Here is a 25,000-nt window from a genome sequence, read left to right on the forward strand (position 1 = left end):
CACCGTGAGAACACAGTCAATGTCCAATTGATACACAGCAAGATCCCAACAGACACACACTACAAGAACAAACCAGCTCTTTTTTTTGAGTGATGTTGGTTGATGTGATAATTACGGGACCCAGGACAAGGAGGAGGACCCATTGCATCTATTTCCCACTCACCTTTCGATAGCAGCCAAACAACAATATCGAATCTCTTCCTGAAATACCACACCTCCGACAGTGCGGCACCCCCTCAGCACTGACCCTCCGACAGTGCGGCACTCCCTCAGCACTGACCCTCCGACAGTGCGGCACTCCCTCAGCACTGACCCTCCGACAGTGCGGCACCCCCTCAGCACTGACCCTCCGACAGTGCCCACTCCCTCAGCACTGACCCTCTGACAGTGCCCGCTCACTCAGCACTGACCCTCCGACAGTGCCCCCTCCCTCAGCACTGACCCTCTGACAGTGCGGCACTCCCTCAGCACTGACCCTCCGACAGTGCGGCACCCCCTCAGCACTGACCCTCCGACAGTGCGGCACTCCCTCAGCACTGACAGTCCGACAGTGCATCACCCCCTCAGCACTGACCCTCCGACAGTGCGGCACCCCCTCAGCACTGACCCTCCGACAGTGCATCACCCCCTCAGCACTGACCCTCCGACAGTGCGGCACCCCCTCAGCACTGACAGTCCGACAGTGCGGCACTCCCTCAGCACTGACAGTCCGACAGTGCATCACCCCCTCAGCACTGACCCTCCGACAGTGCGGCACTCCCTCAGCACTGACCCTCCGACAGTGCGGCACCCCCTCAGCACTGACCCTCCGACAGTGCGGCACCCCCTCAGCACTGACCCTCCGACAGTGCGGCACTCCCTCAGCACTGACAGTCCGACAGTGCATCACCCCCTCAGCACTGACCCTCCGACAGTGCGGCACCCCCTCAGCACTGACCCTCCGACAGTGCGGCACCCCCTCAGCACTGACCCTCCGACAGAGCGGCACCCCCACAGCACTGACCCTCCGACAGTGCATCACCCCCTCAGCACTGACCCTCCGACAGTGCGGCACCCCCTCAGCACTGACCCTCCGACAGTGCGGCGCTCCCTCAGCACTGACCCTCCGACAGTGCGGCACTCCCTCAGCACTGACCCTCCGACAGTGCGGCACTCCCTCAGCACTGACCCTCCGACAGTGCGGCACCCCCTCAGCACTGACCCTCCGACAGTGCGGCACCCCCTCAGCACTGACCCTCTGACAGTGCCCACTCCCTCAGCACTGACCCTCTGACAGTGCCCACTCCCTCAGCACTGACCCTCTGACAGTGCCCACCCCCTCAGCACTGACCCTCTGACAGTGCCCACTCCCTCAGCACTGACACTCTGACAGTGTGGCACTCCCTCAGCACTGACCCTCCGACAGTGCCCACTCCCTCAGCACTGACCCTCTGACAGTGCGGCACTCCCTCAGCACTGACCCTCCGACAGTGCGGCACTCCCTCAGCACTGACCCTCCGACAGTGCCCACTCCCTCAGCACTGACCCTCTGACAGTGCCCACTCCCTCAGCACTGACCCTCCGACAGTGCAGCACTCCCTCAGCACTGACCCTCTGACAGTGCCCACCCCCCTCAGCACTGACCCTCCGACAGTGCCCACTCCCTCAGCACTGACCCTCTGACAGTGTGGCACTCCCTCAGCACTGACCCTCTGACAGTGCCCACTCCCTCAGCACTGACCCTCCGACAGTGCGGCACTCCCTCAGCACTGACCCTCCGACAGTGCCCACTCCCTCAGCACTGACCCTCCGACAGTGCCCACTCCCTCAGCACTGACCCTCCGACAGTGTGGCTCTCCCTCAGCACTGACGCTCTGACTGTAAAGATGGTGGGTTTGGGAAGTGGTGTCAAAGGGTGTCTTGTAGAAGGTACACACTGCTGCATTGGTGTTGGAGGGAGTGAGTGTTGAAGGTGGGGGTCAGTGTGTCGATCGAGTGTGGGGGGGTGGCGGGAGTTAGTGTTGAAGGTGGGGGTCAGTGTGTCGATCGAGTGTGGGGGGGTGGAGGGAGTGAGTGTTGAAGGTGGGGGTCAGTGTGTCGATCGAGTGTGTGGGGGGTGTAGGGAGTGAGTGTTGAAGGTGGGGGTCAGTGTGTCGATCGAGTGTGGGGGGGTGGAGGGAGTGAGTGTTGGAGGTGGGGGTCAGTGTGTCGATCGAGTGTGGGGGGATGGAGGGAGTGAGTGTTGGAGGTGGGGGTCAGTGTGTCGATCGAGTGTGGGGGGGTGGAGGGAGTGAGTGTTGAAGGTGGGGGTCAGTGTGTCGATCGAGTGTGGGGGGTGGAGGGAGTGAGTGTTGAAGGTGGGGGTCAGTGTGTCGATCGAGTGTGTGGGGGGTGTAGGGAGTGAGTGTTGAAGGTGGGGGTCAGTGTGTCGATCGAGTGTGGGGGGGTGGAGGGAGTGAGTGTTGAAGGTGGGGGTCAGTGTGTCGATCGAGTGTGGGGGGGGTGTAGGGAGTGAGTGTTGAAGGTGGGGGTCAGGGTGTCGATCGGGTGTGGGGGGGTGGAGAGAGTGAGTGTTGAAGGTGGGGGTCAGTGTGTTGATCGAGTGTGGGGGGGGTGGAGAGAGTGAGTGTTGAAGGTGGGGGTCAGTGTGTTGATCGAGTGTGGGGTGTGGAGAGAGTGAGTGTTGAAGGTGGGGGTCAGTGTGTTGATCGAGTGTGGGGGGGTGGAGGGAGTGAGTGTTGAAGGTGGGGGTCAGTGTGCTGATCGAGTGTGGGGGGGTGGAGGGAGTGAGTGTTGAAGGTGGGGGTCAGTGTGTCGATCGAGTGTGGGAGGGTGGAGGGAGTGAGTGTTGAAGGTGGGGGTCAGTGTGTCGATCGAGTGTGGGGGGGTGGAGGGAGTGAGTGTTGAAGGTGGGGGTCAGTGTGTCGATCGAGTGTGGGGGTGTGGAGGGAGTGAGTGTTGAAGGTGGGGGTCAGTGTGTCGATCGAGTGTGGGGGGGTGGAGGGAGTGAGTGTTGAAGGTGGGGGTCAGTGTGTCGATCGAGTGTGGGGGGGTGGAGGGAGTGAGTGTTGAAGGTGGGGGTCAGTGTGTCGATCAAGTGTGGGGGTGTGGAGGGAGTGAGTGTTGAAGGTGGGGGTCAGTGTGTCGATCAAAGGTGTGGGTGTGGAGGGAGTGAGTGTTGAAGGTGGGGGTCAGTGTGTCGATCGAGTGTGGGGTGGGTGGAGGGAGTGAGTGTTGAAGGTGGGGGTCAGTGTGTCGATCGAGTGTGGGGGGGGAGGGACTGAGTGTTGAAGGTGGGGGTCAGTGTGTCGATCAAAGGTGTGGGTGTGGAGGGAGTGAGTGTTGAAGGTGGGGGTCAGTGTGTCGATCGAGTGTGGGGTGGGTGGAGGGAGTGAGTGTTGAAGGTGGGGGTCAGTGTGTCGATCGAGTGTGGGGGGGGAGGGACTGAGTGTTGAAGGTGGGGGGCAGTGTGTCGATCGAGTGTGGGGGGGGGTGGAGGGAGTGAGTGTTGAAGGTGGGGGTCAGTGCGTCGATCGAGTGTGGGGGATGGAGGGAGTGAGTGTTGAAGGTGGGGGTCAGTGTGTCGATCGAGTGTGGGGGTGTTGGAGGGAGAGAGTGTTGAAGGTGGAGGTCAGTGTGTCGATCGAGTGTGGGGGGGGTGGAGGGAGTGAGTGTTGAAGGTGGGGGTCAGTGTGTCGATCGAGTGTGGGGTGGGGGAGGGTGTGAGTGTTGAAGGTGGGGTTCAGTGTGTCGGTCGAGTGTGGGAGGTGGAGGGCGTGAGTGTTGAAGGTGGGGGTCAGTGTGTCGATCGAGTGTGGGGGGGAGGGTGTGAGTGTTGAAGGTGGGGGTCAGTGTGTCGATCGAGTGTGGGGGGGTGGAGGAAGTTAGTGTTGAAGGTGGGGGTCAGTGTGTCGGTCGAGTGTGGGGGGTGGAGGGAGTTAGTGTTGAAGGTGGGGGTCAGTGTATCGATCGAGTGGGGGGGTGTGGAGGGAGTGAGTGTTGAAGGTGGGGGTCAGTGTGTTGATCGAGTGTGGGAGGGGGAGGGAGTGAGTGTTGAAGGTGGGGGTCAGTGTGTCGATCGAGTGTGGTGGGGTGGAGAGAGTGAGTGTTGAAGGTGGGGGTCAGTGTGTCGATCGAGTGTGGGGGGTGGAGGGAGTTAGTGTTGAATGTGGGGGTCAGTGTGTCGATCGAGTGTGGGGGGGTGGAGGGAGTGAGTGTTGAAGGTGGGTGTCAGTGTGTTGATCGAGTGTGGGGGGGTGGAGAGAGTGAGTGTTGAAGGTGGGGGTCAGTGTGTTGATCGAGTGTGTGGGTGTGGAGGGAGTGAGTGTTGAAGGTGGGGGTCAGTGTGTTGATCGAGTGTGGGGGGGTGGAGAGAGTGAGTGTTGAAGGTGGGGGTCAGTGTGTTGATCGAGTGTGGGGGGGTGGAGGGAGTGAGTGTTGAAGGTGGGGGTCAGTGTGCTGATCGAGTGTGGGGGGGGTGGAGAGAGTGACTGTTGAAGGTGGGGGTCAGTGTGTCGATCGAGTGTGGGGGGGTGGAGGGAGTGAGTGTTGAAGGTGGGGGTCAGTGTGTCGATCGAGTGTGGGGGGGGATGGAGGGAGTGAGTGTTGAAGGTGGGGGTCAGTGTGTCGATCGAGTGTGGGGGGGTGGAGGGAGTGAGTGTTGAAGGTGGGGGTCAGTGCGTCGATCGAGTGTGGGGGGTTTAGAGGGAGTGAGTGTTGAAGGTGGGGGCCAGTGTGTCGATCGAGTGTGGGGGGTTTAGAGGGAGTGAGTGTTGAAGGTGGGGGTCAGTGTGTTGATTGAGTGTGGGGGGGGTGAAGAGAGTGAGTGTTGAAGGTGGGTGTCAGTGTGTTGATCGAGTGTGGGGGGGTGGAGAGAGTGAGTGTTGAAGGTGGGGGTCAGTGTGTTGATCGAGTGTGTGGGTGTGGAGGGAGTGAGTGTTGAAGGTGGGGGTCAGTGTGTTGATCGAGTGTGGGGGGGTGGAGAGAGTGAGTGTTGAAGGTGGGGGTCAGTGTGTTGATCGAGTGTGGGGGGGTGGAGGGAGTGAGTGTTGAAGGTGGGGGTCAGTGTGCTGATCGAGTGTGGGGGGGGTGGAGAGAGTGACTGTTGAAGGTGGGGGTCAGTGTGTCGATCGAGTGTGGGGGGGTGGAGGGAGTGAGTGTTGAAGGTGGGGGTCAGTGTGTCGATCGAGTGTGGGGGGGGATGGAGGGAGTGAGTGTTGAAGGTGGGGGTCAGTGTGTCGATCGAGTGTGGGGGGGTGGAGGGAGTGAGTGTTGAAGGTGGGGGTCAGTGCGTCGATCGAGTGTGGGGGGTTTAGAGGGAGTGAGTGTTGAAGGTGGGGGCCAGTGTGTCGATCGAGTGTGGGGGGTTTAGAGGGAGTGAGTGTTGAAGGTGGGGGTCAGTGTGTCGATCGAGTGTGGGGGGTGTGGAGGGAGTGAGTGTTGAAGGTGGGGGTCAGTGTGTCGATCGAGTGTGGGGGGGTGGAGGGAGTGAGTGTTGAAGGTGGGGGTCAGTGTGTCGATTGAGTGTGGGGGGGGTGGAGGGAGTGAGTGTTGAAGGTGGGGGTCAGTGTGTCGATCGAGTGTGGGGGGGTGGAGGGAGTGAGTGTTGAAGGTGGGGGTCAGTGTGTCGATCGAGTGTGGGGGGGTGGAGGGAGTGAGTGTTGAAGGTGGGGGCCAGTGTGTCGATCGAGTGTGGGGGGTTTAGAGGGAGTGAGTGTTGAAGGTGGGGGTCAGTGTGTCGATCGAGTGTGGGGGGTGTGGAGGGAGTGAGTGTTGAAGGTGGGGGTCAGTGCGTCGATCGAGTGTGGGGGATGGAGGGAGTGAGTGTTGAAGGTGGGGGTCAGTGTGTCGATCGAGTGTGGGGGTGTTGCAGGGAGAGAGTGTTGAAGGTGGAGGTCAGTGTGTCGATCGAGTGTGGGGGGGGTGGAGGGAGTGAGTGTTGAAGGTGGGGGTCAGTGTGTCGATCGAGTGTGGGGGGGGGAGGGTGTGAGTGTTGAAGGTGGGGTTCAGTGTGTCGGTCGAGTGTGGGGGGTGGAGGGCGTGAGTGTTGAAGGTGGGGGTCAGTGTGTCGATCGAGTGTGGGGGGGAGGGTGTGAGTGTTGAAGGTGGGGGTCAGTGTGTCGATCGAGTGTGGGGGGGTGGAGGAAGTTAGTGTTGAAGGTGGGGGTCAGTGTGTTGATCGAGTGTGGGAGGGGGAGGGAGTGAGTGTTGAAGGTGGGGGTCAGTGAGTCGATCGAGTGTGGTGGGGTGGAGAGAGTGAGTGTTGAAGGTGGGGGTCAGTGTGTCGATCGAGTGTGGGGGGGGTGGAGGGAGTTAGTGTTGAAGGTGGGGGTCAGTGTGTCGATCGAGTGTGGGGGGGTGGAGAGAGTGAGTGTTGAAGGTGGGGGTCAGTGTGTCGATCGAGTGTGGGGGGGTGGAGGGAGTTAGTGTTGAAAGTGGGGGTCAGTGGGTCGATCAAGAGTGGGGGGTAGGGTGAGAGTGTTGAAGGTGGGGGTCAGTGTGTCGATCGAGTGTGGGGGGGTGGAGGGAGTGAGTGTTGAAAGTGGGGGTCAGTGTGTCGATCGAGTGTGGGGGGGTGGCGGGAGTTAGTGTTGAAGGTGGGGGTCAGTGTGTCGATCGAGTGTGGGGGGGTGGAGGGAGTGAGTGTTGAAGGTGGGGGTCAGTGTGTCGATCGAGTGTGGGGGGGTGGAGGGAGTTAGTGTTGAAGGTGGGGGTCAGTGTGTCGATCGAGTGTGGGGGTGTGGAGGGAGTGAGTGTTGAAGGTGGGGGTCAGTGTGTCGATCGAGTGCGGGGGAGGTGGAGGGAGTGAGTGTTGAAGGTGGGGGTCAGTGTGTCGATCGAGTGTGGGGGGGGTGGAGGGAGTGAGTGTTGAAGGTGGGGGTCAGTGTGTCGATCGAGTGTGGGGGGTTGGAGGGAGTGAGTGTTGAAGGTGGGGGTCAGTGTGTCGATCGAGTGTGGGGGGGTGGAGGGAGTGAGTGTTGAAGGTGGGGGTCAGTGTGTCGATCGAGTGTGGGGGAGGAGGGAGTGAGTGTTGGAGGTGGGGGTCAGTGTGTCGATCGAGTGTGGGGGGGTGGAGGGAGTGAGTGTTAAAGGTGGGGGTCAGTGTGTCGATCGAGTGTGGGGGGGTGGAGGGAGTGAGTGTTGAAGAGGGGGTCAGTGTGTCGATCGAGTGTGGGGGGGGAGGGAGTGAGTGTTGAAGGTGGGGGTCAGTGCGTCGATCGAGTGTGGGGGGGTGGAGGGAGTGAGTGTTGAAGGTGGGGGTCAGTGTGTCGATCGAGTGTGGGGGGGTGGAGGGAGTGAGTGTTGAAGGTGGGGGTCAGTGTGTCGATCGAGTGTGGGGGGTGGAGGGAGTGAGTGTTGAAGGTGGGGGTCAGTGTGTCGATCGAGTGTGGGGGGGTGGAGGGAGTGAGTGTTGAAGAGGGGGTCAGTTTGTCGATCGAGTGTGGGGGGGGAGGGAGTGAGTGTTGAATGTGGGGGTCAGTGCGTCGATCGAGTGTGGGGGGGGGGAGGGAGTGAGTGTTGAAGGTGGGGGTCAGTGTGTCGATCGAGTGTGGGGTGGGTGGAGGGAGGGAGTGTTGAAGGTGGGGGTCAGTGTGTCGATCGCGTGTGGGTGGGTGGAGGGAGTGAGTGTTGAAGGTGGGGGTCAGTGTGTCGATCAAGTGTGGGGGGGTGGAGGGAGTGAGTGTTGAAGGTGGGGGTCAGTGTGTCGATCGAGTGTCGGGGGGTGGAGGGAGGGAGTGTTGAAGGTGGGGGTCAGTGTGTCGATCAAGTGTGGGGGGGTGGAGGGAGTGAGTGTTGAAGGTGGGGGTCAGTGTGTCGATCGAGTGTGGGGGGGTGGAGGGAGTGAGTGTTGAAGGTGGGGGTCAGTGTGTCGATCGAGTGTGGGGGGGAGGGAGTGAGTGTTGAAGGTGGGGGTCAGTGTCTCGATCGAGTGTGGGGGGGGTGGAGGGAGTGAGTGTTGAAGGTGGGGGTCAGTGTGTCGATCGAGTGTGGGGGGGTGGAGGGAGTGAGTGTTGAAGGTGGGGGTCAGTGTGTCGATCGAGTGTGGGGGAGGAGGGAGTGAGTGTTGGAGGTGGGGATCAGTGTGTCGATCGAGTGTGGGGGGGTGGAGGGAGTGAGTGTTGAAGGTGGGGGTCAGTGTGTCGATCGAGTGTGGGGGGGTGGAGGGAGTGAGTGTTGAAGGTGGGGGTCAGTGTGTCGATCGAGTGTGGGGGGGTGGAGGGAGTGAGTGTTGAAGGTGGGGGTCAGTGTGTCGATCGAGTGTGGGGGGGAGGGAGTGAGTGTTGAAGGTGGGGGTCAGTGTCTCGATCGAGTGTGGGGGGGGTGGAGGGAGTGAGTGTTGAAGGTGGGGGTCAGTGTGTCGATCGAGTGTGGTGGGGTGGAGGGAGTGAGTGTTGAAGGTGGGGGTCAGTGTGTCGATCGAGTGTGGGGGGGAGAGAGTGAGTGTTGAAGGTGGGGATCAGTGTGTCGATCGAGTGTGGGGGGGTGGAGGGAGTGAGTGTTGAAGGTGGGGGTAAGTGTGTCGATCGAGTGTGGGGGGGTGGAGGGAGTGAGTGTTGAAGGTGGGGGTCAGTGTCTCGATCGAGTGTGGGGGGGGTGGAGGGAGTGAGTGTTGAAGGTGGGGGTCAGTGTGTCGATCGAGTGTGGGGGGGTGGAGGGAGTGAGTGTTGAAGGTGGGGGTCAGTGTGTCGATCGAGTGTGGGGGAGGAGGGAGTGAGTGTTGGAGGTGGGGATCAGTGTGTCGATCGAGTGTGGGGGGGTGGAGGGAGTGAGTGTTGAAGGTGGGGGTAAGTGTGTCGATCGAGTGTGGGGGGGTGGTGGGAGTGAGTGTTGAAGGTGGGGGTCAGTGTGTCGATCGAGTGTGGGGGGGTGGAGGGAGTGAGTGTTGAAGGTGGGGGTCAGTGTGTCGATCGAGTGTGTGGGGGGTGGAGGGAGTGAGTGTTGAAGGTGGGGGTCAGTGTGTCGATCGAGTGTGGGAGGGTGGAGGGAGTGAGTGTTGAAGGTGGGGGTCAGTGTGTCGATCGAGTGTGGGGGGGTGGAGGGAGTGAGTGTTGAAGGTGGGGTCAGTGTGTCGATCGAGTGTGGGGGGGGAGGGAGTGAGTGTTGAAGGTGGGGGTCAGTGCGTCGATCGAGTGTGGGGGGGTGGAGGGAGTGAGTGTTGAAGGTGGGGCTCAGTGCGTCGATCGAGTGTGGGGGGGTGGAGGGAGTGAGTGTTGAAGGTGGGGGTCAGTGCGTCGATCGAGTGTTGGGGGGTGGAGGGAGTGAGTGTTGAAGGTGGGGGTCAGTGCGTTGATCGAGTGTGGGGGGGTGGAGGGAGTGAGTGTTGAAGGTGGGGGTCAGTGTGTCGATCGAGTGTGGGGGGGTGGAGGGAGTGAGTGTTGAAGGTGGGGGTCAGTGTGTCGATCGAGTGTGGGGGGTGGAGGGAGTGAGTGTTGAAGGTGGGGGTCAGTGTGTCGATCGAGTGTGGGGGGGAGGGAGTGAGTGTTGAAGGTGGGGGTCAGTGTGTCGATCGAGTGTGGGGGGGGGGGAGGGAGTGAGTGTTGAAGGTGGGTGTCAGTGTGTCGAACGAGTGTGGGGGGGTGGAGGGAGTGAGTGTTGAAGGTGGGGGTCAGTATGTCGATCGAGTGTGGGGGGGTGGAGGGAGTGAGTGTTGAAGGTGGGGGTCAGTGTGTCGATCGAGTGTGGGGGGGTGGAGGGAGTGTGTGTTGAAGGTGGGGGTCAGTGTGTCGATCGAGTGTGGGAGGGGTGGAGGGAGTGAGTGTTGAAGGTGGGGGTCAGTGTGTCGATCGAGTGTGGGGGTGGAGGGAGTGTGTGTTGAAGGTGGGGGTCAGTGTGTCGATCGAGTGTGGGGGGGTGGAGGTAGTGAGTGTTGAAGGTGGGGGTCAGTGTGTCGATCGAGTGTGGGGGGGTGGTGGGAGCGAGTGTTGAAGGTGGGGGTCAGTGTGTCGATCGAGTGTGGGGAGTGTGGAGGGAGTGAGTGTTGAAGGTGGGGGTCAGTGTGTCGATCGAGTGTGGGGGGGTGGAGGGAGTGAGTGTTGAAGGTGGGGGTCAGTGTGTCGATCGAGTGTGGGGGGTGGAGGGAGTGAGTGTTGAAGGTGGGGGTCAGTGCGTCGATCGAGTGTGGGAGGGGGAGGGAGTGAGTGTTGAAGGTGGGGGTCAGTGTGTCGATCGAGTGTGGGGGGGTGGAGGGAGTGAGTGTTGAAGGTGGGGGTCAGTGTGTCGATCGAGTGTGGGGGGTGGAGGGAGTGAGTGTTGAAGGTGGGGGTCAGTGTGTCGATCGAGTGTGTGGGGGAGGGAGTGAGTGTTGAAGGTGGGGGTCAGTGTGTCGATCGAGTGTGGGGGGGGTGGAGGGAGTGAGTGTTGAAGGTGGGGGTCAGTGTGTGGATCGAGTGTGGGGGAGGAGGGAGTGAGTGTTGGAGGTGGGGGTCAGTGTGTCGATCGAGTGTGGGGGGGTGGAGGGAGTGAGTGTTGAAGGTGGGGGTCAGTGTGTCGATCGAGTGTGGGGGGGGTGGAGGGAGTGAGTGTTGAAGGTGGGGGTCAGTGTGTCGATCGAGTGTGGGGGAGGAGGGAGTGAGTGTTGGAGGTGGGGGTCAGTGTGTCGATCGAGTGTGGGGGGGTGGAGGGAGTGAGTGTTGAAGGTGGGGGTCAGTGTGTCGATAGTGTGTGGGGGGGTGGGGTTGCTCTGTCCCTGGACTGTGTTGAGCTTTTCGAGTTTTGTTGGAGCTGCCCCCGTCCAGGGCAAATGGGGCGTATTCCTTCACCCTCCTGACTTGTGCCTTGTCGATGGTAGGACAGAGCTTTGGGGGGACAGTCAGGAGGGGAGTTACCCGCTGCAGGATTCCCAGCCTCTGACCCGATGGGGGGGAGAGTCAGGAGGGGAGTTACCCGCTGCAGGATTCCCAGCCTCTGACCCGATGGGGGGAGAGTCAGGAGGGGAGTTACTCGCTGCAGGATTCCCAGCCTCTGACCCGATGGTGGGAGAGTCAGGAGGGGAGTTACTCGCTGCAGGATTCCCAGCCTCTGTCCCCGATGGTGGGACAGGGCTTTAGGGGGAGAGTCAGGAGGGGAGTTACTCGCTGCAGGATTCCCAGCCTCTGGAATTTCTTGCAGGGAGGTAGTAGGGTTGCTGTTTTGTTAACTGTCGATCGACTCACCTCATGGTTCTCTCACAGAGTTTTGCCTTCACATCTACGGTCAGCACTGAGGCTGTCAACAGCTCGCTGTGGGAGTACAGGATGGTATGGCAGGACAGAACATCGATCAGTAGCAAATCCGTTTGTGTGGGACAAACAGGAACTGCCTGCTGGGAATAGATTGGAGCCAGCACTCTGGAATTTCCTGTCTGTGTGGTTCCAAATAAGGAGCCCAGGGGAGGGAAAGCTGCAATGCTGCATTGTCGGAGGGTCAGTGCTGAGGGAGTGGGCACTGTCGGAGGGTCAGTGCTGAGGGAGAGGCACGGTCGGAGGGTCAGTGCTGAGGGAGTGGGCACTGTCAGAGGGACAGTGCTGAGGGAGTGGGCACTGTCGGAGGGTCAGTGCTGAGGGAGAGGGCACCGTCGGAGGGTCAGTGCTGAGGGAGTGGGCACTGTCGGAGGGTCAATGCTGAGGGAGTGGGCACTGTCGGAGGATCAGTGCTGAAGGAGTGCCGCACTGTTGGAGGGTCAGTGCTGAGGGAGCGGGCACTTTCAGAGGGTCAATGCTGAGGGAGTGGGCGCTGTCGGACGATCAGTGCTGAGGGAGCGGGCACTTTTAGAGGGTCAGTGCTGAGAAGAGCAGGTATTTTCAGAGGGTCAGTGCTGACGGAGTTGGCACAGTTGGAGGATCAGCGCAGAATGAGTGGGCACTGCCAGAGGGTCATGGCTGAGGAGGTGCCACACTGTTGGAGGGTCAGTGCTGAGGGTTCGGGATGATTTATATACAGAATAACAGATACCCGGGAGGGAGTTACAGATGGAATCTAATCGAGGAGTTCGTGGTGGGGAGGTTTATATACAGAATAACAGATACCCCGGGAGGGAGTTACAGACTGGAATCTAATCGAGGAGTTCGGGGTGGGGAGGTTTATATACAGAATAACAGATACCCGGGAGGGAGTTACAGACTGGAATCTAATCGAGGGGTTCGGGGTGGGGTTTATATACAGAATAACAGATACCCGGGAGGGAGTTACAGACTGGAATCTAATCGAGGGGTTCGGGGAGGTTTATATACAGAATTACAGATGCCTGGGAGGGAGTTACAGACTGGAATCTAATCGAGGGGTTTGGGCTGGTTTATATACAGAATAACAGATACCCGGGAGGGAGTTACAGACTGGAATCTAATCGAGGGGTTCGGGCTGGTTTATATACAGAATAACAGATACCCGGGAGGGAGTTACAGACTGGAATCTAATCGAGGAGTTCGGGGTGGGGAGGTTTATATACAGAATAACAGATACCCGGGAGGGAGTTACAGACTGGAATCTAATCGAGGGGTTCGGGGTGGTTTATATACAGAATAACAGATATCCCGGGAGGGAGTTACAGACTGAATCTAATCGAGGGGTTCGGGGTGGTTTATATACAGAATTACAGATGCCTGGGAGGGAGTTACAGACTGGAATCTAATCGAGGGGTTCGGGCTGGTTTATATACAGAATAACAGATACCCGGGAGGGAGTTACAGACTGGAATCCAATCGAGGGGTTTGGGCTGGTTTATATACAGAATAACAGATACCCCGGGAGGGAGTTACAGACTGGAATCTAATCGAGGGGTTTGGGCTGGTTTATATACAGAATAACAGATACCCCGGGAGGGAGTTACAGACTGGAATCTAATCGAGGGGTTCGGGGTGGTTTATATACAGAATAATAGATACCCGGGTGGGAGTTACAGACTGGAATCTAATCGAGGGGTTCAGGATGGTTTATGTACGGAATAACAGATACCCCGGGAGGGAGTTACAGACTGGAATCTAATCGAGCGGTTCGGGGTGGTTTATATACAGAATAACAGATACCCGGGAGGGAGTTACAGACTGGAATCTAATCGAGGGGTTCGGGGGGAGTTTATATACAGAATAACAGATACCCGGGAGGGAGTTACAGACTGGAATCTAATCGAGGGGTTCGGGGTGGTTTATATACAGAATAACAGATACCCGGGAGGGAGTTACAGACTGGAATCTAATCGAGGGGCTCGGGGTGGTTTATATACAGAATAACAGATACCCCGGGGGGGGAGTTACAGACTGGAATCTAATCGAGGGGTTCATATATAGAATAACAGACACCCAGGAGGGAGTTACATACTGGAATCTAATCGAGGGGTTTGGGTGGTTTATATACAGAATAACAGATACCCCAGGAGGGAGTTACAGACTGGAATCTAATCGAGGGGTTCGGGGTGGGTTATATACAGAATAACAGATACCCGGGAGGGAGTTACAGACTGGAATCTAATCGAGGGGTTCGGGGTGGGTTATATACAGAATAACAGATACCCGGGAGGGAGTTACAGACTGGAATCTAATCCAGGGGTTTGGATGGTTTGTATATGGAATGACCAGTATTTGGGAATAAGTTGCATACTGATAGTTAATCAAGGTGTTCGGAGTGGGTTTATAAATAGAATAACAGCTCCATGGTTATGAATTACTGACTAGAATCTAACCAATTTGTCGTGGACTGTACATACAATAACACTGTCCTATCCTGGGCTTGTGTGCTGTAAGAAGAATGATCACCTGGAAGTCCCTGCATTGCAGGTTAAGAAAAAGTTACCACTCCAAATCCTGCAAAAAGGATGCAGGACAACAGACAGACCGTCTGTCACAGTGAACACTGCATATCAATTATCGTTGAAATGAATCAGACGACAGAATTTCTGCCAATCGGTAAAACGAAGGAGTGTAAAGCCTCCTGTTCAAATACAAACACCAGTGCTACTGGTAACTTTCAGTGCAAAAGCCCAATGTTCTACTGTCTGCCCTTGTGAAGAAGTCAGAGTCTGACTCTTATATCAGTATTTAACTTTCACCTTTTGGGACTTATGTCTTTCTTCACACGAGTTTCTGCTATGTGACTAATTTCTTGCGTACTTATTAATCAATAAACTCACTCTTTTTTGTTAATTCAAGAAAATCTGGTAAAATTGACTCTTTTTTAAAACACACATTGATGTAGACCAGGAGAAAGGTATCCAGTAGGGTAGGGACCCTTTCAGAATTAGTCTTGTTTTAAGCAGCTGTGGGGTGAGTTCATTAAGATAGGGAGTCCGTCCATCCCTCCTCACCCAGGAACTTAATAATTCATGGCTACAACCATAACATGTAATTGGGGAATGTGCCTGGAATCTGGATGTAACACTGTGCACGGTATTCCCGGAAAGAGGGGAGCCAGTAACTGTGCACAGTATTGCAAATGGGATATGGAAACAGTAACTGTGCAGTATTCCCAATGGGTTCCAGAGACAGTAACTGTATATATTTCCAGTGGGATATGGAGACAGTAACAATACACAGTATTCCCAGTGGGATGCAGAGGCAATAACTACACAGGGTATTCCGAGTGGGATACAGAGACAGTAACTACACAGGGGTGTGGAGACCAGGACAGTGTGCACAATTCCCAGTGGGATACAGTGACTGTAACTGAGCACAATATTCCCCAGTGAGATGTGGAACTGCATCCAGTTCTGGTCGCCCTATTATAAGAAAGATGTGGATGCTTTGGAGAGGGTTCAGAGGAGGTTTACCAGGATGCTGCCTGGACTGGAGGGCTTATCTTATGAGAAGAGGTTGACTGAGCTCGGACTTTTTTCATTGGAGAAAAGGAGGAGGAGAGGGGACCTAATTGAGGTAAACAAGATAGTGAGAGGCATAGATAGAGTCGATAGCCAGAGACTATTTCCCACGGCAGAAATGACTAACATGAGGGGTCATAGTTTGAAGCTGATTGGAGGAAAGTATAGAGGGGATGTCAGAGGTGGGATCTTTACACAGAGAGTTGTGAGAGCATGGAATGCATTGCCAGCAGCAGTTGTGGAAGCAAGGTCGTTGGGGATATTTAAGAGACTCCTCGACATACATATGGTCACAGACATTTGAGGGTGCACACATGAGGATCAATGGTCGGCACATCGTGGGCTGAAGGGCCTGTTCTGTGCTGTACTGTTCTATGTTCTATGTGGAGACTGGAATAGTGTGCAGTATTCCCAGAGGGATACAGGAAAGAGGAGTCTGTGCTGTATTCCCCAGTGAGATGTGGAGACTGGGACAGTGTGCAGTATTCCCAGAGGGATACAAGAAAGAGGAGTCCGTGCAGTATTCCCCAGTGAGATGTGGAGACTGGGACAGCGGGCAGTATTCCCAGAGGGATACAGGAAAGAGGAGTCTGTGCTGTATTCCCCAGTGAGATGTGGAGACTGGGACAGCGTGCAGTATTCCCAGAGGGATACAGGAGTTTAGTCCCATTCCTCTGTGTTTGATCTACTCACTCAGCAGCCCCGGATGTCTCTCCTCTGCTGCTCCCTTGAGACTCTTCCCTCCCACTTCACTGTGGAAAAGTTGACTCCCTGCCCAAAGTGCAATATTTCTCGCCCTCCTTATGAAGCACTTGCTACATTTTCTCAAGACCCAATGCATGTTGGTGGGGGAGCTCTCCTCTGCCCTGATACAATCACCAGCCCCCTCCTCACTCCAGCTTGCCCCCCAAATCATCAGAGATGGCAACTTTGGATTCCAAGGCCTGAGACGTTAAAGTTTCGCAGTCAGCAATTGCGCTGGTCCCCTGGGCATTGAGGACACAAGGGTTGAAGCTTGTGTCAGAACAGAATGCAAGACTGCCAGGTCTCAGGGGTCTCGCCGCCACATTAGCTGAGGAGGAAAGGGTTGGCCGACTGGCAAACTGAGCTGAGGCAAGAGCGCGAACCTTGCCTGACCAGCCGTGATCCCCGTGCCCTTCCCCTACCCCGAATGCCAGGCATGACTGGGCTGTACCAGTTACCAAACAATCACGAGAGGGCCCATAGCTTCGCCAACCACCAGTCACCAATCGCACCTATAATGGGGCTCGATTACATCGGCTGGATGTAGGGAGCATTTGTACTCAGGGACACTGAGACTAAAGTGCAGGCAGATTCCTGAAGAAGGCCTTTTGCCTAAAAATGTCGATTCTACTGCTCCTCGGTTGCTGCCTGACCTTCTGTGCTTTCCCAGCACACACGTTTTGACTCTTTGACTCTCCAGCATCTGCAGGCCTCACCTGCTGCTAAAGTGCAGGGTCGGCCCTCCACAGCAGCTTGTGCCCCTCTCCTCTTCCCCTATCCCCTCTAAACCTTCAGCCATTCGGAAATCTGTAGCTTTTGTCTTCTTTATTCATTCACGGGATGAGGGTGTCACTGACCAGGCAGCATTCATTGCCATCCGTAAGTGCCCAGAGGACAGTTAAGAGCCAACCACGTTGCTGTGGGTCTGGAGTCACATGTAGGCCAGACTAGGTAAGGAAGGCAGTTTCCTTCCCTAAAGGACATTAGCGACCCAGATGGGTCTTTCCGGTAATCGGTAATGGATCATGGTCATCATTAGACTCCTAATTCAAGATATTTTTATTGAACTGAAATTGCACCAGCTGCTGTGGCAGGTTTTGAGCTGGGTTCCCCGGACATTGACTGGGTCTCTGGATTGGCTGTCCAGCGATAATTCCACTAGGCCATCAGGTCCCTGATGTGTCCTTCCTCTGCAGCCAGATTCCAGTCACTAGGGTGAAGGCCTGATCGCCCTCAGTGTCCTATCACAGTGGGAGTGACTCGTGAGGCTTGGAGAGCATGCAGACAGACTGGGCTGGGACGATCGTTTCTGCCGAAATGGATATCGCTGACAGGACGTGGACAGAAGCAGACAAGAACAGCCACAACTGAGGAGAGGTGCAACCATGTATATAACGTTTAATCATCAGGAACCAGAGAAACGGAGAGCACTGGACTTTCATCGTCCACCCTTACAACAATGGAGTTTATAAACGCATTCTGGGTACGGACGATCGGTTTGTAAGAAATAACACAAAGGACAGATTTCACAGCTGCTATTGTTCAGCTTTTATACAAACAGTCCCGAGGCTGTGACACAGGCCGACAGACAGTCATTGGTATTTTGCAATGGTCTCGTTATTTCTTAAACTGAGATCAGAAAGTGTGTGATGTCATTTTCGGTCTAAAACCCAGTTGATCATGTTTTCTTTCTCTATCCCACCCTGCCTCCCCTCCCACACACACAGGCACACACACACACACAGACTCACACAGATACGCGCGCGCGCACACACATAGGCACACAGACACGCACGCACACACACACAGACCCACACAGACACACACACACACACACACACACACACACACACACACACACACACACACACACACACACACACACACACACACACACACACACACACAGGCTGAGGTGGAGGTGCCCAGGGGAAGGTGGTGGCTCTGGGGAGAGGGTTTCCAGCCTCCGAGGGGAATGGGATGGGGTGGGAAGGTCGGCGAGGGTCCACAGACAACCCTCAACACAGACAGAGAGACAGACACACACAAAGAGACACACACACACACACACACACACACAGGCACACCAACACACACAGACACGCGCGCGTGCACACACACACAGACCCACACAGACACAGGCACACCGACACACACAGACACACTGACACACACACACAGGCACACACACACACACACACAGAGGCACACACAACACACACACACACACACACACACACACAGAGGCACACCGACACACACAGACATGCACGCGTGCACACAGGCACACACACATACAGAGGCACACCGACACACACAGACACGTGCGCGCACACACACACAGACACAGACCCACACAGACACATGCACGCACACACACAGGCACACGCACACACAGACAGGCACACACACACATAGGCACACACAACACACACACACACACACAGAGGCACACCGACACACACAGACATGCACACACCACACACCGACACACACACACACACACACAGAGGCACACCGACACACACAGACACGCATGCGCACACACACATACAGACCCACACAGACACATGCACACACACATAGACAAACGCACACACACACAGGCACACACACACAGGCACACCGACACACACCGACACACCGACACACACAGACACGTGCACACACACACACATAGAGACACACTGACACACACAGACATGCACACACACAGGCTCGCACATACACACACAGACACACTGACACACACAAACAGACACACACGGACACACAGACACGCACACATACAGACACACACATGCATACAAACACGCATACACAGACACACACGCACACAGGCTCACACATATACACTGACACACATGCACAGACACACACACAGACACACAGATGCACACAGACACACACATACACAGACACACACACAGACACACACACGCACACAAACATACACACGCGCACCTGCATACACATACACATACAGACACACTGACACACACACATATAGAAACACAGAGAGACACACACACACCAACACCCCCTGCGCTCCCATCTTTGTGGGTCCACGTTGGACACCTCCTCCTCTCTCCAACTGCTCCTCCTGCCTCGTTGTTGGGAGGGGGTGGGGTGGTGGTGGTATAGAAGAGGACAGTGCCAAGCCCCAGGGACACAGTCAGTGACCCACTAAACCAAATCCAAACCTGAAAGAACTGAGGGTGTTAGAAATGAGAAACAGAAATGACTGGAACAACTCAGCAGGTCTGTCAGCAGCTGCACAGAGATGTCAGAGTTAAGGTTTTGGGTCAGGTACAGAACACATGTGCTGCCAGCTCTGCTGAGTTTCTCCAGCAATGTCAGCTTTGGTTACAGCCAGTCACCTGTCGGTGGTGGGGGGAGAATGACAACCCCTGACCTTCCAGTGGCCTGCCACTTCCACGTTCCCACATCAGGGTTTGTGTCTGGAGACTGCAGGAGCAGCACCTCACCTTCCACCTAGGTACAGGCAGGACTCGACGCTGAGCTTAACAACCTCAGAGCATGACCATCCTCCTGCAGAGTTCCTCGTGTTCCCCCGACACACACACACACACCCTCACACACTCACTCACACAGATACACACACACACCCACACAAATACACACTCACACACACACAGACACACACACACAGATAAACACACACACACACTCACACCCACACAGACACATACTCACACACACACACAGACACACACATACTCACACTCACGCACACACACCCTCACACACACACTCACACCCACACACACAGACGCACACTCACACACACACACGGATATACACACATACCCACCCACACCCACACTGACACACACACAGACACACACACTCACACACACACTCCCTCACACACACAGACACATACGCACACACACACACGCACAGACACACACATACTCACATTCACACACCCTCACACAAATACTCACACACACCCTCACACACACACACACTCACAGACACACACATACTCACATTCACACACACCCACACACAAACCCTCACACACACGCAACCCCCCCCACACACAGACACACACATACTCACACACACCCACACAAACACAAAACCTCACACACACACAGCCCCACACAGAGGCACACACACAGACACAGACACACACTCACACACCCACACACACAAATCCTCACACACACACATCCACACACAGACCCACGCACACACACACAGACACACAAACACATTCACACCCACACACGGACACACACAGACTCACACACTCACACACAAACCCACACACACAAACCCTCACACATACAGACACACACACACACGCACACACACCCCACACACACAGACACACCCATACCTACACACACACCCACACACAGACACATACAGACACAGACACACACACCTCACACACAGACACACACACACCCACAGACACACACACACCCCACACACACAGACACACCCACACACACATTCACCCCCACACACACAGACATACACACACCCTCACACACACACACACATCCACACACAGACACACCCACACACTCACCCACTCCCACGCACACAGACACACATACTCACACACACACCCTCACACACACACAGCCCCACACACACAGAATCACACACACAGACCCACACACAAACCAACACCCACACTGACACACACAGGCATACACACACAGACACACACACACCCACGCACACCCGCGCGCACACACACACACCTGGCTCCCTGTTTTGTTGCCAACCCCGTTTCACAACCTTTCACACCTCTCATTAGCACCCTGCTCAGCTTTTTAAATCTCCCTCTCAGCTTATCACCAGCTAAGGCTGGGTTTGCCTCTCCTTTCCTCTCTCTTTCTCTGGGGCACCGTCGCCATGTAATTCTATTTACTCCTCCTCCTCCTCACCTTCCCTTCCCGAATGCTTCCAGTTCAGATGAACAGTCACTGGGTTCGAAACGACTTCTCTCTCCACAGACGCCGGCAGACCTGCTGAGTTCTGTCGTTGTTTGAAAGCACTTGCCTCATGGGGTTCCCTCCATTCAAAGTGTTGGAGAAACGTTGCAAAGGTATATACAAGCAGCAGATGGGGGAAGGGGCTGGTGCCATGCACCCCTCCATGTTCACTGAAGAAAGATGGGCTGGTCTATAGGGGGTGGACAGTCAAACTCTCCCAGGCAGAGGAGCCACAGTACAGGGATCTTCCAGACAGACAGAGAGAGAGAGACCAAACGGGTGGTGGATCACTCCGAGTTTGACAGAGAGGCAGGTGTGAGGCACCGGGGAGAGGTCTGTTCGGAGTAGGAGGGGGTGATCACTCCACAGTCCAGCTCGCTAATTGCACAAGTCCGACGCTGGCCTGGGAGAAATCATCAAAGTCTTCTGACTCCAAGCGGCCATCTTGTCATTGAGGTCCGATGAATAACGGAGCGAGGGGAGCAGAGGGAGGGAGAGAGAGAGAGCGAGCGAGAGAGAGAGACCGGACGTGCAATCAGATGCACAGTCAGACGAGAACAGTGTTTCTGGTTCCTCCAGCTGCTCACTGCAACCCCTTCTGTGTGTGTGTGTGTGTGTGTGTGCGCGCACCTGTCTGGAGGTGCGTCTTTGGCCATCGCCTGGTTGGAGACGTGGGGAGATGGAGGTAAGAGAAGGGCAGGCTGAAAGGAGGCGGTGGTGGATGGGGGAAGACAGCGACCTTCCCCACGTTACCTCGAGGAAGGGCTGCTGCATTCAGACGCAGGACAGCAAAATTGATGGGTTTCGTCATCATCGTCCATTCTGCAGCCAAGGGGGTGATATGCAGGAGAGAAAAAAGGAGACCAAACAGTCGAGAAAGGTTTGTGACTTCTGAGTGCGAATCACACACACACACACACACTCATACAGGCACAGACTCTCACACATGTATACACACACACACACAGACTCTCACACATGTATACACACACACACAGGCACAGACTCTCACACATGTATACACACACACACTCATACAGGCACAGACTCTCACACATGTATACACACACACACACAGACTCTCACACATGTATACACACACACACAGGCACAGACTCTCACACATGTATACACACACACACACAGACTCTCACACATGTATACACACACACACAGGCACAGACTCTCACACATGTATACACACACACACTCATACAGGCACAGACTCTCACACATGTATACACACACACACACAGACTCTCACACATGTATACACACACACACAGGCACAGACTCTCACACATGTATACACACACACACAGGCACAGACTCTCACACATGTATATATACACACACACACACAGGCACAGACTCTCACACATGTATATATACACACACACACAGGCACAGACTCTCACACATGTATATATACACACACACACAGACTCTCACACATGTATACACACACACGCACAGACTCTCACACATGTATATACACACACACACACACACAGGCACAGACTCTCACACATGTATACACACACACACACAGGCACAGACTCTCACACATGTATATATACACACACACACACACTCATACAGGCACAGACTCTCACACATGTATACACACACACACACAGGCACAGACTCTCACACATGTATATACACACACACACACACACACACACACACACAGGCACAGACTCTCACACATGTATACACCGACACACACACACACAGGCACAGACTCTCACACATGTATACACACACACAGGCACAGACTCTCACACATGTATACACACACACACAGGCACAGACTCTCACACGTATACACCCACACACACACACACAGGCACAGACTCTCACACATGTATATACACACACACACAGGCACAGTCTCTCACACATGTATACACACACACACAGGCACAGACTCTCACACATGTATACACACACACACACAGGCACAGACTCTCACACATGTATACACACACACACACACACGCACAGACTCTCACACATGTATACACACAAACACACAGGCACAGACTCTCACACGTATACACCCACACACACACACAAGCACAGACTCTCACACATGTATACACACACACACAGGCACAGTCTCTCACACATGTATACACACACACACAGGCACAGACTCTCACACATGTATACACACACACAGGCACAGACTCTCACACATGTATACACACACAGGCACAGACTCTCAAACATGTATACACACACACACACACAGGCACAGACTCTCACACATGTATACACACACACAGGCACAGACTCTCGCACAGGTATACACACACACACACAGGCACAGACTCTCACACATGTATACACACACACACACACAGGCACAGACTCTCACACATGTATACACACACACACAGGCACAGACTCTCACACATGTATACACACACACACACACACACAGGCACAGACTCTCACACATGTATACACACACACACACTGGCACAGTCTCTCACACGTATACACCCACACACACACACACACAGGCACAGACTCTCGCACATGTATACACACACACACACAGGCACAGACTCTCACACATGTACACACACACAGGCACAGACTCTCACACATGTATACACACACACAGACACACACACAGGCACAGACTCTCACACATGTATACACACACACACAGGCACGGACTCTCACACATGTATACACACACACACACAGACTCTCACACATGTATACACACACACACACAGGCATAGACTCTCACACATGTACACACACACACAGGCACAGACTCTCGCACATGTATACACACACACACACAGGCACAGACTCTCACACAAGTATACACACACCCACACACACACAGGCACAGACTCTCACACATGTATACACACACACACCCACACACACACAGGCACAGACTCTCACACATGTATACACACACACACACACACACACAGGCACAGACTCTCACACATGTATACACACACACCCACCCACAAAGGCACAGACTCTCACACATGTATACACACACACACACATACAGGCACAGACTCTCACACATGTATACACACACACACACACACACACAGGCACAGACTCTCACACATGTATATACACACACACACAGGCACAGACTCTCACACATGTATACACACACACACACACATACAGGCACAGACTCTCACACATGTATACACACACACAGGCACAGACTATCACACATGTATACACACACACAGAGGCACAGACCCTCACACATGTATACACACACACACACACAGGCACAGATTTTCGCACATGTATACACCCACACACACACGCACAGGCACAGACTCTCACACATGTATATACACACACAGGCACAGACTCTCGCATATGTATACACACACACGTTCACAGGCACAGACTCTCACACATGTACACACACACAGGAACAGCCTCTCGCATATGCACACACACACACATACACAGGCACAGACTCTCGCACATGCATATACAGACACACAGGCCAAGACTCTCGCACATCTATATACAGACACACACACACACACACATAGGCACAGCCTCTCGCCCATGTACATACACACACAGGCATAGACTCTCACACATGTATATACACACACACACACAGGCAGAGTCTCTCACATGTATACACACAGGCACAGACTCTCGCACATGTATACACACACATACAGGCACAGACTCTCACACATGTATATACTCACACACAGGCATAGACTCTTGCACATGTATACACCTACACACACACACCCACACACACACAGGCACAGACTCTCGCACATGTATACACACACACACACACACAGGCACAGACTCTCACACATGGATACACCCACACACACAGAGGCACAGACTCTCACACATTTATACACACACAGGCACAGACTCTCGCATATGCATACACACACACGTACACAGGCACAGACTCTCACACATGTATACACACACAGGCACAGACTCTTGCACATGCATACACACAGGCACAGACTCTTGCATATGTATACACACACACACGTACATAGGCACAGACTCTCACATATGTATACACACACAGGCACAGACTCTCGCACATGTATATACACACACACACACACAGGCACAGACTCTCACACATGTATATACACACACACAGGCACAGACTCTCGCACATGTATATACATACACACAGGCACAGACTCTCGCACATGTATATATATATATATACACAGGCACAGACTCTCACACATGTATATACACACACACACGCACAGACTCTCGCATATGTATATATACACACACATACAGGCACAGACTCTCGCGCATATACACACACACACACGCACAGGCACAGATTCTCACACATGTATACACCCACAAACATACAGACACAGACTCTCGCACATGTATACACCCACACACACACACACACACACACACAGAGGCACAGACTCTCACACATGTATTCACCCACACACACACACACAGGCACAGACTCTCACAC

At 54.8% G+C, this 25,000-nt stretch overlaps 1 protein-coding gene across 3 annotated transcripts in view; it reads right to left on the reverse strand.

Annotated features, from left to right (window-relative positions):
* LOC122545274 (IQ motif and SEC7 domain-containing protein 1-like) overlaps positions 1-25,000 on the reverse strand; it is a 307,064-nt gene that overhangs the window by 156,350 nt on the left and 125,714 nt on the right. The window contains exon 1 of one of the 3 annotated variants that reach the window (XM_087985254.1): positions 11,133-11,221. The exons of the other annotated variants lie outside the window; for them this stretch is intronic. Coding sequence (XP_087841380.1) covers positions 11,133-11,137 — 5 coding nt within the window. The 5' untranslated portion in view covers positions 11,138-11,221. Of the gene's footprint in view, positions 1-11,132; positions 11,222-25,000 lie in introns of those variants that run through there. 3 annotated transcript variants of the gene reach the window in all.

The sequence above is a fragment of the Chiloscyllium plagiosum genome, unplaced genomic scaffold (assembly GCF_037043375.1).
Source record: "Chiloscyllium plagiosum isolate Xiang-an unplaced genomic scaffold, Cpla_swu_hap1 HiC_scaffold_51, whole genome shotgun sequence".
NCBI lineage: Eukaryota > Metazoa > Chordata > Chondrichthyes > Orectolobiformes > Hemiscylliidae > Chiloscyllium > Chiloscyllium plagiosum.